This window comes from Neophocaena asiaeorientalis, unplaced genomic scaffold, assembly GCF_003031525.2.
Source record: "Neophocaena asiaeorientalis asiaeorientalis breed wild unplaced genomic scaffold, Neophocaena_asiaeorientalis_V1.1 scaffold681, whole genome shotgun sequence".
Lineage (NCBI taxonomy): Eukaryota > Metazoa > Chordata > Mammalia > Artiodactyla > Phocoenidae > Neophocaena > Neophocaena asiaeorientalis.
The window spans coordinates 665398-680112 of record NW_020172271.1 but is presented as its reverse complement, the minus strand read 5'-3'; the positions used below and the strand labels follow the sequence as shown (position 1 = coordinate 680112).

General features: G+C 41.4%; 1 protein-coding gene across 7 annotated transcripts in view; it reads left to right on the top strand.

Annotated features, from left to right (window-relative positions):
- The window catches only part of NRF1 (nuclear respiratory factor 1), a 130349-nt gene that overhangs the window by 89430 nt on the left and 26204 nt on the right, over nucleotides 1-14715 (top strand). For all 7 annotated transcript variants that reach the window (XR_003005630.1, XR_003005632.1, XR_003005629.1 and 4 more), the window contains exons 9-10: nucleotides 3537-3694; nucleotides 11409-11533. Coding sequence is in view for 3 of the 7 variants with exons in the window: in XM_024762714.1 (XP_024618482.1) it covers nucleotides 3537-3694; nucleotides 11409-11533 (283 nt within the window). In the remaining 4 variants the exon portion in view is untranslated. The remainder of the gene's footprint in view (nucleotides 1-3536; nucleotides 3695-11408; nucleotides 11534-14715) is intronic.

Here is a 14715-nt window from a genome sequence, read left to right as displayed (position 1 = left end):
GTGCCAGACACTATGTATACTATAGGTAGAGGAGAGTAAAGACCATTCTTGGGCTTCCCTGGTGGTGCAGTGGTTGAGAGTCCGCCTGCCGATGCAGGGGACACGGGTTCGTGCCCTGGTCCGGGAAGATCCCACATGCTGCGGAGCGGCTGGGGCCGTGAGCCATGGCCGCTGAGCCTGCGGGTCCGGACGGGCTCCGCAATGGGAGAGGCCACAGCAGTGAGAGGCCCGTGTACTGAAAAAAAAAAAAAGACCATTCTTGCTCTTAAGGAGCACCCAGGTAGGTGGTAGAGAAAATGGCAATCAGATAAGGATCTAGTGGAAGCAAGCCCAGAGTACTGTGGAACCCAGAGGAGAGGTCCTGAGCCTTGGACTATAGGGAGTTGTCTTTAAGTGGAGTTGTCTTGGCTCTAATCTCACCTGAGCTCAGACTAGAGGGGTGAACAGGAAGCAAAGGATGGGAGTTGTGTTCCTCTCAAAGGGAGCATCACAATCAGTGCATCACAGTGTGAAAGTGTGGAAAAGCCAAGGTGGTTCACGGTAGCCAGAGAGACAAGGATAGCCACAGTTTGAAGGGCCTCACTGTAGTGGGTCTCTCTCAGAAAAGCACAGAAGCTAACTGTACATCCTCTGAATATCTTTCCCTTCTAGAGTTTGTGGCCTTTCTCTGGGACATGGTGACATCCAGGCATAGATAACCACACAGTGGCTCCCAAAAGATGGAAAGGGAGCACAGCAAGAGCTCAAGCAAACACAACTCTAAAGCACTGAGACTCAAGAATAGGAAATTCCAAAGAAGCATTAACACCTAAGCTGATTTATTTATTACCTGTCATTACTCTGAATAGAAATCTCTTCATCTGCTTCTTCCCACTTCTCCACCCTTTACCACCATCCATTAATCTTTTGTGCCACAAATTTAACTTCCTTAAAGTATACTGTGTACGGCAACATTCTAATACCATTTTCACTACAAATATAGCTGTAACCAAATGTATATGTATTAAGTTGATGCTGTAGAGTATGAGTACTTGAGAGAGCTGCACTAGGCCATACTCAGCAATGGGATGGGCAGAAATATAGAGGGGCAGATCTGGAAAGAGGGAAATGCTACAGGGCTGGCCAGCTTCAGCTGGTGTTCTGAGTGGAATCATCAACCATCTATGGATTGGCAGTGTAACTTGCCATCTAAAGTGGCGTTGTTTGCAGTGATGCTCATTGGAATAATGAGATCAAAGAGGTAATACCATAAGAAGCAAGAGTTTCGTGAATTCCTGAGTGGGCAACTTTGCAGCTCTACAGGAAGGAAGTAGGGCATCTCTGGCTCTTAATGTTGGGCCCTGAAGGCTTGCTGGCACAGCCCACTGTCTATAAGAACTCAGGGCAAATACTAATGTAGCTCAAAGGAATGTCTCATTCTCTGGGGAGCTTTTGACAAACATTTGGAGGAGCACTGTGACAATCCAAGTATAGCAATAGAGCCAAAGCGGGAGACATTTTATTTTATTTTATTTTAAATTTTGTTTATTTTATTTTTGGCTGTGTTGTGTCTTCGTTGCTGTGCATGGGCTTTCTCTAGTTGCGGTGGGCGGAGCCATTCTTCGTTGTGGTACGTGGGCTTCTCATTGCGGTGGCTTCTCTTGCTGTGGAGCACGGGCTCTAGGCGCGTGGGCTTCAGTAGTTGTGACACGTGGGCTCAGTATTGTGGCTCGCGGGCTCAAGAGCGCAGGCTCAGTAGTTGTGGGGCTTGGGCTTATTTGCTCCACGGCATGTGGGATCTTCCTGGACCAGGGCTCGAACCTGTGTCCCCTGCATTGGCAGGTGGATTCTTAACCATTGCGCCACCAGGGAAGTCCCACGGGAGGCATTTTAAGTATCTGTGTCTCCTAGAGCTTGTGACACTTTCTTTGGGACACAGTAACATGAAGGCACAAGTTTACCACTCACTGGGCCCCAGAAAGAGCTCCGGTAAACACGGCTAACATCCTGAGACCTGAGTCTGTAGAAATAGTATACATGAGCTGCTTGATTTATCACCTACCGTATCGTAGAATAAAAACTGCTTTCACTACCCCTGTTGCTTTTTGGTTTTGGGTGGAGGGGTGGGGGCGGGGGGCGAGGGGATACTTAACCAGTATTTATTGAGCAAAATGGACTGAAGTAACTAGATTCAGGTATCCAGGACTGAAAAAAAAATCTCTAAACGGCAAAGTATTGTACTAAAGTCAGTGGTTCTCAACCCGGGGCAACCCCTGTACCCCTCAGAGAGGACATTTGGCAATGTCTGGAGATATTTTTGATTATCATGATTGTGGAGGATGTATTAGCATCTACCGGGTAGAAACCAAGGATGCTGCTAAACATCCTACAATCCACAGGACAGACCTCACAACAAAGAATTATTTAACCCAAAATGTTAATAGTGCTATTGTTGAGAAACCCTGTTCTAGATCTAGAAAAGCTGAATTCTAATCTACTCTATATAACCAGATAGTATGTTTTTGTTTGTTTTGTTGCTTGTTTCGTTTCTTCATAATTCCTCCCCAGTAAAAGAAAAGCAGGTTTTGCTACATTAAAAAAATTGTTTACTGAATTTGGCAGTTTCCATCAAAAATAAAAATACAAAATAATTTTGATATATAATTCCACTTCTAGGAATTTACTCAGTAAGTAGACTCACATAAACTATACAAAGTAGTGTGTAAGGATATTCATCACAGTACTGTTTGTAATAGCAAAACACTGGAAACTACCTAAATGCCCATTAAAAGATGTCTGGTTAAGTAAATCATGGTGTATCCATATAATATAATGCTATGCAGCCATTATTATGAATCATGAACGAGTGAAGCAGTTTGATACATTCCAAAGTAAAATCATTTCAGAGCTGTATTGTTTATGAAAAAAAGCAAGGTACAAAAGGCATGTAGCAAGTACTGCCATTTTTCTTGAGTGTGTGTATGTGTATGTGTAAATATGCTCACATATCAAGAGAATATCCCTGCAAAGATGCATGAGAAATAGAGAAATAGGTAACAACAGTGGCCTTTGGGTAAAGGGTCTGGAGTACTGGCATTGTATTCCCTTTGGTACAGTTTGAACTTTTTTAGAATTATACTTATGATTTATTCAGAAACTTTAATTTTAGAATAGGTACTATATTGATATGACTCAGATATTTCAAAATTTATGTAAAAGGATGCAATGGAAAATCTTCTTTCTGCCTTCTATCCAACCTATTCCCACAACTCCTCCCTCTGCACACACTGAGGAAAATATTTTCAATGGTTTCTTTTGTGTCCTTCCAGAGTTTCTTTACGCAAATATAAGCAAATTCAAGTATATATTCTAATACCCCCCTTTTTAACACCAAAGATATGCTAAAAACCCTGTTCTATACGTTGTAATTCATGTTAATTTAAAAGTATGTATGTATTTGGCTGAGCACATAGCAGTTTTTTAGAAAAATGACTTTTAAAAATCATAATCCTTTTGTGAGTTTGATTTTTTAACTATCATGTCCTTTTCTGCCTCAGGTGGAACAAAATTGGGCCACGTTACAAGGAGGTGAGATGACCATCCAGACGACACAAGCATCAGAGGCTACCCAGGCAGTGGCATCATTGGCAGAGGCTGCAGTGGCAGCTTCTCAGGAGATGCAGCAGGGAGCCACAGTCACCATGGCACTCAACAGGTGGAGGCAGGGGTGGGCGATAAAAGAGGAGGTCGAATCTGTCCCTGTATACAGATGTAAAGAGAAATGTTGTACCTCAGTTTGTCACAATTGGCATTTGGAACTTAATACTCTTAACCCATAGGATACTGTAAGTTGTTTTATAATCAGCCCTCACCTACTGCATTCCCATCCTATCCCATCCCCAGCAACCAGTCCAGCCTGACTTCCAGCTCAAGCCTTCTGGTCAAGGGACATGGGTCCCTTTTGCTTTATCCTATTCTGTGCTCCTTAACAGACCAAAAGCAGCAAGATGTAAGTACTTTGTGTTTTTAAAGGGACCAAAGGATGTAATAAAAAATCAAGAAGCTTCAGGATTGATTTTCCTTTTATCCTACTAAGAAACTGCTTTTTGTTATGGCTATTAATCCATGTTTTAGCTGGTCAGGAGCTGACTTTACTGACTTTCAGGAAGTTTGTTTCCCTTGCTTATCAGTGACTTCGAAATAAAATAAGTTTTGGATTATTGGGAGAAACTGAATTTTTTTTCTTCAGATATGTTTAGGAAGGATACTGCAGAATGGAATACTCTAGTAAGAGGTAATTTCCAAAACTAAATTGTTTTGTTCCGTGCTTGGTTCCTTCTATTCGTTGTTGACAGAAAAAAATCATCCCCATATTATTCTTCTTGTTGTTCATTGCTTACACAATTTTATTTTCAATGGACCCAGACCTTTTAACTAATGGTTAAGAGTGTGCTTTGAAGCCAGGCTACTTGGGTTTGAATCCCAGCTCTGTCACTTACTAGCTGTTTGACCTTGGGTGATTTACTTGAGCTCAATGCCAAGGCTTTCCTCTATGTAAAATGGTGGGGCGGGGGGGGGTAAAAACAGTGCCTACTTTGTAGGGGTGCTGTGAGAATGGGAAAAGTCAATGCATGTGAAATCCTTAGTTCAGTGCCCAGCATATGGTAAGGTTGCTGTTAACATTACGTGCAGCAGCTGTTAGCCTCAAATAGTCTTTGAACTCTTGCGACATGCCAGCACTCTACTGGGTAAGGCTGTAAATAAAGAATGCTCTAAGATATAATGTCTGCCTTAAAAGAAATCATACTGTGAATGGGGAGATTGATTTAAGTAAAACACATATTACTCAGAGTGTAATTTACTGTCCAAATGTATGGTGTAGACTATGAACATAGGAATTCAGAGTAAGGGGATCACTTCCTCCAAAATATAAAAATCAGTTGAAGTTTAGATTGGCTGTGGTAGACACTAGAAAGCCTTGATAGGCTTATGTACAGAAGATTTCCATCAAGCTGTATAGTATAGTGGCTGAGAAGAGGGTTCTGAGGTCGTAGAGATTCAGGTTTGAATCCTACCTCTGCCATTTAGTTGCCATTTGATCTGGAGAAATTTAACCCCTGAGCATTAGTCTCATCATCATTATAATAAGGATAATTTTCATCATGTAGAATCATAAAGATTCAATGAAATGATGTATATAAAACTCTCATCAAAGTGTCTGGCCTGTAATTAGCATTTCAAGAATTATACTTATTATCATTTAACTTATATTTTAAAATTTGTCTACTTAGAATTGTTTACAGCGAGAAGAGATTAAAAGTAGAAGGCCAGTTAAGAAGAGGCAGTCCAGGTATGACTTGTCAAAGGTGTGGAAACTAGTAGTAAGAGTGGAGATAAAGTGACTGATTTTGAAGGAAGTATGGTAAGGACTTGGTGGTTGGTCAGGTATAAAAAACTGAAACATACACAAACGCTTCTCCTTCCAGAGTTACCAGTGAGTCCCTGAGTGACCTGGGATAGAAACTTTTTTCTTAGCCCATTGAACCATATCACTTTTCAGTAACATGAAAGTCTTATTTGATTCCTTACACTTTGACTCAATCCTACCTGTACCTTTGAGAGAGGACACACAGATAAACTTCCTGAAAGCTATGGCCAGAGTGAAACCCTCCTTCCTTTTGGTCCGGTAACCCCTCACTGTAGCGTGGGGTCTAAAAGGCCACCATCAAAGACCAGAAAAACTTCATTTCATCGAGCCAGCACCTTTGCTATTCCAGTGAAGTGGGAGTGTCCTGGGAACCCTGTACATAGTGGAAAACATGAGGCACATTCTGGCTCCCTTTAGTGTAAGGACCAGGGCTTATTTCTAAAGGCAAGGAGGGTAATGGTTTCCCCTGAGGGCTTGTTAACAAACTCAGATGCAGCTGAGGTGGCTCCAGTGTTTACTCCAAAGGAAGGAGAATATGGTTCACTGTGGCATGTAGGAGTAAAGAGATGTTGAAATCTGTTTGCAATCAGATAGTTCAACACCCCGATGAGTGTTGGGGGATGGTGTGTTGCAGCCTCTGCTGAGGGTGAAGAAACCAAGCCTGGCAGTGAAGACTAGACTATAGCAGGCTACTAGGGGAACATCATGGGCTTCTAATTCCAGGAGCGGTAACCCACTGTCTAACGTCAGGAGGATTGGACTTAAGACACAAGCCCTTTGTGTTTGCTTCTCTATGGGATGAGACCCATTCCCAGCCTCTCCAAAGAATTCGTTGCTGGAAGTCGTCTTAGTGAAAAGTACACTGCGAATCGGGTCTTTGTTCCTGTGGTAACAAAACGATTTCCTAGAGCTGCTCCCTTCCAGCCTCTCTTTTTCAGGTGCAGATGGAACAAGCATGGTTCTCTAACAATCACCTGCACCTCTGCTGCATTGTAAACAGCAGATGTGGGTGCAGAGCAGAGAGAGAGAGGCAGGCAGGCTACATGGAATGGCAGCTGGAGAACAAGAAGGCAGAGGGGTTCTCTCAGCTGTTGAGGGGAAAGGGGATCAGGACAGGTGCAGGACAGACCTTTTTTTCAACCATGCTGTTAAAAGAATTTTGTATAGCAAGTTAGAATGAGGGCCCTGGGCTCAGACAACCTGTAGCCCACCCTCCATACCCAAAAGGGGTATGGAGAAATTGTAATTTAAAAATCTAGAAGCTAGTTAATTTTAATTATTTTCAAAATACAGAATAAATTAACACTTTTAGGAAGGAGATGGAGAGAGAATCAAAGTGAACAAATGAAAAGCAGAGCGTCACACCTCAGACCTGTTCACCCTGAACAACCAGACAGGAAAGGAAATGAAATCATCATTTGCTTGTTGCAATACAGTGATTAATTTGAAGTTTCAGGTCGTTGGTTAAGTTGTCCTAAACTTACATTCCCTCTTACACAAGTCCTGCAAAGCCAGTACAGTCCTTGCACATAGAGACAGGTACATGATAAATATTGGTAGACTGAATCTACATTTGCTCTGGTAGAAATTTATGTGATGTTGTTGACAGGAAGACAGTTTTTACTGAGTGTCTGCTGTGTGTAGTGCTGTGACTCAGTGCTATGGGGAAACAAACGCTCAAGAAAGTTAGAGTTGCTGTTCTTTTGCTGTGAAGAGACTTTGCTTAAAGAAAAGAAGTGAATCATGTTTCTAAAGAAAAACTTACTCTTACCTTTTTTTTTTTTTTTTTGCGGTATGCGGGCCTCTCACTGTTGTGGCCTCTCCCGTTGCGGAGCACAGGCTCTGGACGCGCAGGCTCAGCGGTCATGGCTCACGGGCCCAGCCGCTCCGCTGCATGTGGGATCCTCCCGGACCGGGACACGAACCCGTGTCCCCTGCATCAGCAGGCGGACTCTCAACCACTGCGCCACCAGGGAAGCCCAACTCTTACCATTTTTTAAAATGAAAATATTGACTTAAAATTAGAGATCTTACTAAAATAAAACATGGCTTTAATATATGAACTTGTATTTATTTGTCCAGTAACATGGGATGGACAACCTAGATCAGAAATCCTCTCTGGAAATAGAGGACAGGGACTATGCAACTGCCTCTTTTTCCTATAGGTGAAGGTGGGACACTTGCAGATAAAACATTGACAGAAAAAAGGTGGGGGGGGGGCTTGTTAGAAACTTCTCATTTGTAACTGGTTTGGAAATGACTTTTGTCGAAAAATTGCTAAGTGGTAGCTTAGAGACATTTTGATCCCTACTCACCTTTTAAGTGAAGGTAACCTTTTTCTCGCAGTACAGTTTGATCACTTCCCATGAAGTCTAATGGTTAGAATAGACTTGAGAATGATAGTCTGCTGACCACAGGCGTCACCATTGTCTTTTGCACCATGTAAAAGATCCATCCATTGCTGCTTTGCCCCTGGCCCCTGAACATGGCATGCAGTAACTAACCTCACCGACCTGTGGACCTGTCATCCCTGTCGGACCCCTCATCCCTGGCATCCCAGATTGCTTTAGTTGTTGCTGCTTCACAGCTTTTCTTCCAGCATAACATATTTTAGAAAGGCACTAAAGAAAATGACTTCAAATACTTAGAGCTTCAGACATTATAAAATGGGTATGACTGGATACAGGGACTCTTCCGGGTCAGGGCTTGGGTGGCTGCTCTCCCCCTCATAGCCTGTGAAATTTCACCCTGCAAGCATGTGTCCAGGAGTGGCAGGACATCACCTTTGATGGTCATAGAAATAAGATTATTGTAGATTGTGATAAAAACAGTGGGGAAATGAGCAGTTGCTGAGGTAACCTGTAAACACAGCTCCTATTTCCATATAAACAGTTCTCATATACCAGCTTTCTTTTTCAAAATACCACACAGCTGAAGCATTTTCCAAAGAATCTCCTTTTTGGCTTTCCATGAAGTCTCAGGTCAGAGTGTTAAATATTTTTATCGTTAATCCGTGATAGCTGAACACTGCAGAATTGGCTGGTAGTATTATTTGACACAAGTTTCTCAGAAAAATATTAAAAGTTAAGGGTCTAGGCACTAAATAATCATTCGTTTTACTATCTCTAATAAATAATTATAAAGCATCCTAAAATTAAAATCTACCTTGTAAAAGGTAAAGAATAGCCTTAGTAGTAATTCCAGATCCAGGGTCCACTTTGGCTCTGAATTCATGTTACAGATACTATGGAATGACTGGCTGTGGGTATCACATCGGAAGTACGTTTTAGCACAGAGATTGATCTTAGCTTTTAAAGGGGCCGCGTGGAAACTCTATGATTCTGTTCAGCTTTTTGCTCAACCTCAATTCCATCCCCAAATTTTTTATAAAGGAAGTAAATAAATTTGAAATATGTAATCATGATCTTGAACTAAGTTAAAGGAAGCCTGGAAATTAAAAGTTACCACAGCTGAACAAATAGAAAAGGGGGTGGGGGGAATCAGCAGTTTTACATTTAACTTATTATTTTGAATAAATGTCAAAGAGTATTTATATGGGGAAATACCAAGTTAGGTAAGAAAAGCAGGCTATAAAACTGTGTGTACAGTATGATCCTGATTATCTGTTTAAAATTGTGTTTAAGATTAGAAGGAGGGGGCTTCCCTGGTGGCGCAGTGGTTGAGAGTCCACCTGGCGATGCAGGGGACATGGGTTCGTGCCCCGGTCCAGGTAGATCCCACATGCCGCGGAGTGGCTGGGCCTGTGAGCCATGGCCGCTGGGCCTGCATGTCCGGGGCCTGTGCTCTGCAACGGGAGAGGCCACAACAGTGAGAGGCCCGTATACCGCAAAAAAAAAAAAAGATTAGAAGGAAAATGGCTCTTATCTCTGCGTGATATTTAAAATTTTTCTTTTATACTTAATGAATTTTTACAAGTTTCTACATGCATTTTATTATCAGAGAAAAATAACTTTTTAAACACACACATAACAATTTAAAAAGCAAGGCAAGTTAGCAAGAAGGGCAGAATTTTCTATTTAATGAGACTTTTCTGTCCATTGGACTTCTTAAACTGCTTCCTAACATCCTTATAGTGACCAAGAAGTCTTCCCCAGAAGAATGATTATGTCAGTTGCTTTACTTGTTTGCTGACTCTCTTAGATGAAAGTGACACTGTTAAGTTTGGTACACATTGCTTTGCCCACAGTCGTGACACGTTTGCCCTAAATGGTCCACAGCTGCCCCCCGCCCCATCCTCCCCTACAGCTTGTTTTTGCGAGATGACTGCCATAGTTGTGGCAAAGTCTGCAGCTTCAGAACAAAGCTGAATCAACTAGCTTATTTGATGTCAAACCCAGGACTTTGTCCACCTCTGATAAACTAAATGACGCCACCTCCTTTTCTCCATGCCCACTTTTGATACTCCCTCAGTAACTGTGCAGAGTGGTACCTGGTACTTTCCCAGGAGAGGTGATGAATTTATCTGGTGGGTTCTTTTTTTCTTTTCTTCCACATTTTAACATCTCTGAAGTTTGGATGGTAAACTATAATCTTACGATTACAATTGTCAGGATCTTTTTTTTTTGTCTGTGCTGTGGGACTTGGGAATCTTAGTTCCCTGACCAGTGATCGAACCCGGGCCCTGGCAGTGAAAATATGGAGTCCTAACCACTGGACCACCAGGGAATGCCCAGGAACTCTTCTTTTTTTGCTGGCACATGAAACAGTAATACATTTTATAGTTTGTATCATCATCAAATCAATAAAAGTGGGTATTTATGCATATAGTAAAAGCATACAATAAGGAAAAGAAAAATGGGATACAAACTGCTAGAATAGTGTTTACTATAAATAGATGGCTAATATCTTTCTGTTATGCAGAGTGTTTGGTTTGCAGTGAAGGGAGGTTTATTATTTCATTATGTTTGTAGAGTCAAGGATTTTGGGCTTATAGTGATAATTTAAACTTTTAAGTGTTAATTTAGTTCTGCCTACCTATACATGAAGCAAAAGGAAGGGCTGAACTTTGCAAGGTATTAGTCAACCATTACTTTGTATTTGGAATCATGGATGTAAACCAAATTGCTATTATTTGATATATTTTTATGTATCTTTTAAAAAAGTTTTATTTTATATTGGAGTATAGTTGATTTACAATGTTTGTTAGTTTCAGGTGTACAGCAAAGTGATTTATACATATACACATGCCTATTCTTTTTCAGATTCTTTTCCCATATAGGTTATTGCAGAGTATTGAGTAATTATTTAATATTAATTGAATAGCAAGTCCAGGTTGCTGACTCCTCACATTATCATCCATCCTTAGCTATAAAAAGGCAGTTTCAGGGCTTCCCTGGTGGCGCAGTGGTTGAGAGTCCGCCTGCCGATGCAGGGGACACGGGATCGTGCCCCGGTCCGGGAAGATCCCACATGCCGCGGAGCGGCTAGGCCTGTGAGCCATGGCCGCTGGGCCTGCACGTCCGGAGCCGCGACGGGAGAGGTCACAACGGTGAGAGGCCCGCGTACTGCAAAAAAAACAAAAACAAAAACAAAAACAAACAAAAAGGCAGTTTCAGATGGTCTGCCTTGTGTTACCGTAAAGAGAAAAGAGAAAAAGAAAACATTGTGATTGACAACCAAAATGGCTTTTGCATTGTGAATATGGATCAGAGCTTCCACTATGGCTTACAGGCACTCGATTGATCTTGATAAAGAAGGGACTGGGAATGCGTGCCTTCTGTCCTTAAACACCCGTATCCTAGGTTTAAAGAAAATCTCACATTAGCTGTATAAACGTGAAAGACTTGGGATTTCTCTAGCTATTTATTATTATCATTTAAAAATTGCTCTGATTCTGTCAATAGCCTTATGTGCTGGTAGGCTCACAAACATGGAGTCAGTGGAGAGATCCTAGGGAAGGCTGAAAGTTTGGTTTGTCTTGCTGCAGTGCTATACCTTTATTCAACTCATACATTCCCCCCTCCTCTTTCTATACCCACAGCGAAGCTGCCGCCCATGCTGTCGCCACCCTGGCTGAGGCCACCTTGCAAGGGGGGGGACAGATAGTCCTGTCTGGGGAAACCGCAGCAGCTGTCGGAGCACTTACTGGAGTCCAAGATGCTAATGGTAAGAGAGCATAAATATTTTATTGAATTTCTTCCCTGTTTCCACTTAAACCTTCATGACATGACTGACAACAAACCCTTCAGAATGAGGTTGAACTTTGATTTGAGTTTTTTTATATTGGTAGGCAATTGATACCTAGGAAAATTCTAGGAGCCTCTGATTCCTTTCACTAGTAGGAGACTTGGGGTTTCCTGGGAGGGAAAAAAAGCCATAATAATGGCTACCTAACTGAATGACTTATTTGAAAAGTGACTATTTGCTGTGACAGTACTTGCTGAGAGGGATTTTTAAATTTTCCATGGGGTACATTTTGTCCATTTTCTCCCATGGGGTAGATCAGTGTCCTTTACTGTAGCAGAGACTCTCCTGTGGGCGAGTGCATTGTGGTAGCGAGGAATGTTCTGACTATCTCGAGAAGGGCACCACCATCTCACCACAAGGTCAGCCAGCAGGCTGTGATAAAGGCGCTTTTCTGATTGATGCTCTGGGTTCTGCTTCCTGTTAAATGTGGCCTCACCAAGGACCTCCGGATTGAGCCAATAACTTGCCACCACCCTGCCCTTCTTTCCCGGCTCTTTGACTTCCTGGATATTGGTGATATCCTGAATAAACAAGAGGGATAAAGTTCATAGAAATATGACAAAAATTTACAGCTCCAGCCCAGCTCTTTGGATCTACTTCAGCAGGCTCTGGGAGTCAGTAACGAAGTCTTGAGCTGCCCGGGAAGTGCCTCAAAAGTCTGAGTCAAAGAGGAAGACCAGTCCTGTTCTGTGAGACTCTGTGTGACTGTTTATTAAGCTTTTAAAATATACATATAATTAAGTAGGACAAATTAAGTACTCTATGGTTTTTGGAGATTTGTAGTTTAAAGTCCTGGAAAGAGGATGGATAATGACATACTTTTATTTAAGCAGACAGTTCCTTAATGGCATTTAGTGGCTGAAGGAAAAGTCCCTGACACTTTTTTTAGGGTAGATCCCTAAGAACTAAATAACATGTTAGTTGGAAAAGTCTTTGAAGAAAGACACAATGCTGCATCCTCCTTCAAAAGTGGGGAGAAGAAAGCACTTCTGTCTCCCAGAGAAGAATAACAGGAAATGTAAAGAGCCATGTGGCTTCTGAGAATCATTTTCTTAAACAAAAAATCACATATTAAAACTACAGCCTGCTTTTTCTGTAGGGCTAGGGGCTTCCATGAACTAACCCAAATAGAGATAAAGTTGATCTTAGCCAGAACACTGCAAGGTAAAGGGCATCTTATAGCCATGTATGTTCAGGGTGAAATGGACCATAGTTGGAATTAAGGAAAACCTCCCTCTTGAGCTTGAATCCTACCCCTATTTCCTTATCTTTTTCTATTCCTCATTTCAGTCCTCATCTACCTTGAACAGAAGATATCTGACTGTGTGACATTCTTCTGAAGTGCAATTCCTGTTATTCACTATGGAACTACTAAAAATAATTCCCTGTGTGGGTTTGATGGGAGACTTTGTTATCCCTTCTAGTGGTCTTGACCTGTCCGGTTGAGGAGAAGAGACTGCTTTATAGTTCTGGCTCCTCCCTAGCCTCACCTTTTCAGGTAGATGAATTTATAGGTAAGTGTAAGGACTCTCTGGGGCTCCCGCCAAGTAGATCTATTCAGCCATGAGATAAAGGTCAACCACACCACTACTGTTGATTCCTGGGAGCTGCTTCTTTTCAGTAGCTTGGGTTGTGTGAATCAGTTGTGTTGACTTCATGTTGTTGGCTGCATTTGTGATAAGAGAAAATTATGATCTACATCCAAAAAGCCAGTGGTTCCCCAAAGCAGACCATTCCCTAGTTTGTGACCTGCCAACATGTGTGAACTCAGACTTGAGAGTTGGATTTACCACTTTCTTGGTGCTATATCAAATCAGACTGTTGAGTTGTGCCTTATCCTAGTAATATTAGGTGAAGGCACGTATCATGTCATCTATCCCTTGGGAATCCAGAGGATGAATCTAATATTGGATATGATCCAGGTAATTCTGATGCTCTTTCTGCCTTCTAGCATTTTTACCCAGAGTGCTATAGGATTTACTCTGGGACTTGGAGCCAAAATATTCTCATTTAACCAACTAGTTCATCTGTCTGGAATTTCAAGGGTTCTTTTTTCATTATTCTTTCAGATTGTGTCCTATTGGCATTGTTTGTCACTTTTGTCATGACAAGCTTATGGTGTCTGCCAGTAGACTAAATTTATTATCAGGAAGAGTTTATTATCAGGAAGATGACAGCAGAACAAGGTGCTATTTGGTAACAGACACTACTGGGGAAAAAAATACATCCCAGATTCCAAAATATGGCTTAAATAAAAATCCTTCTAGCAGATGACTCTTCTAAGAACAATGCGGATATTGACCTGTTCCGACCTGAAGCAGGAGTTTCAGCATCTTCTGGGATGGAACTAGAGGGGATGGAGGACCATTGTGTGTGAAGCTTGACAGAGTACAGTAACCAATGTGAGATGGCTGGGGCAGTGTAGGTCAGTGGTTTTCAAGTTAAGGATAATGACACCTTCATGGTAGAAGTTTAAATTCCAAATTACCAAGGCAGACCGGACAAGAGATCTTGTATCTGAAGACTTCTTTTTTCTGGACCCTATCTCACCCCAACACTAAAGAGACTACTCAAGCACTAGCATTACTCTATTTCATTTATGTTCTCCCTTTTTTTTTTCTTCTTATTTTAAAATTCTATTTTTTAAAATTTGTTTTATTGAAGTATAGTTGACTTACAATATTGTGTCAATTTCTACTGTGTAACAAATTGATTCAGTTATAATATATATACATACATTCTTTTTCATATTCTTTTCCATTATAGTTTATCACAAGATATTGAGTATAGTTCCCTGTGCTATACAGTATGACCTTGTTGTTTATCCATTCTCTATATAATAGTTTGCATCTGCTAATCTCAAACTCCCAATCCATCCCTCCCCCACCCCCCCCTTAAGTCGGTTATCTTTTTTTTTTTAAGTTGGCTGTGCTTTTATTAATTTTTTCTGATATTGAAGTTTGCAGTTGGCTGCGGTATTTTTCTTTTTTTCATTTTAACATCTTTATTGGAGTATAATTGCTTTACAATGGTATGTTAGTTTCAGCTTCACAACAAAATGAATCAGTTATATATATACATATGTCCCCATATCTCTTTCC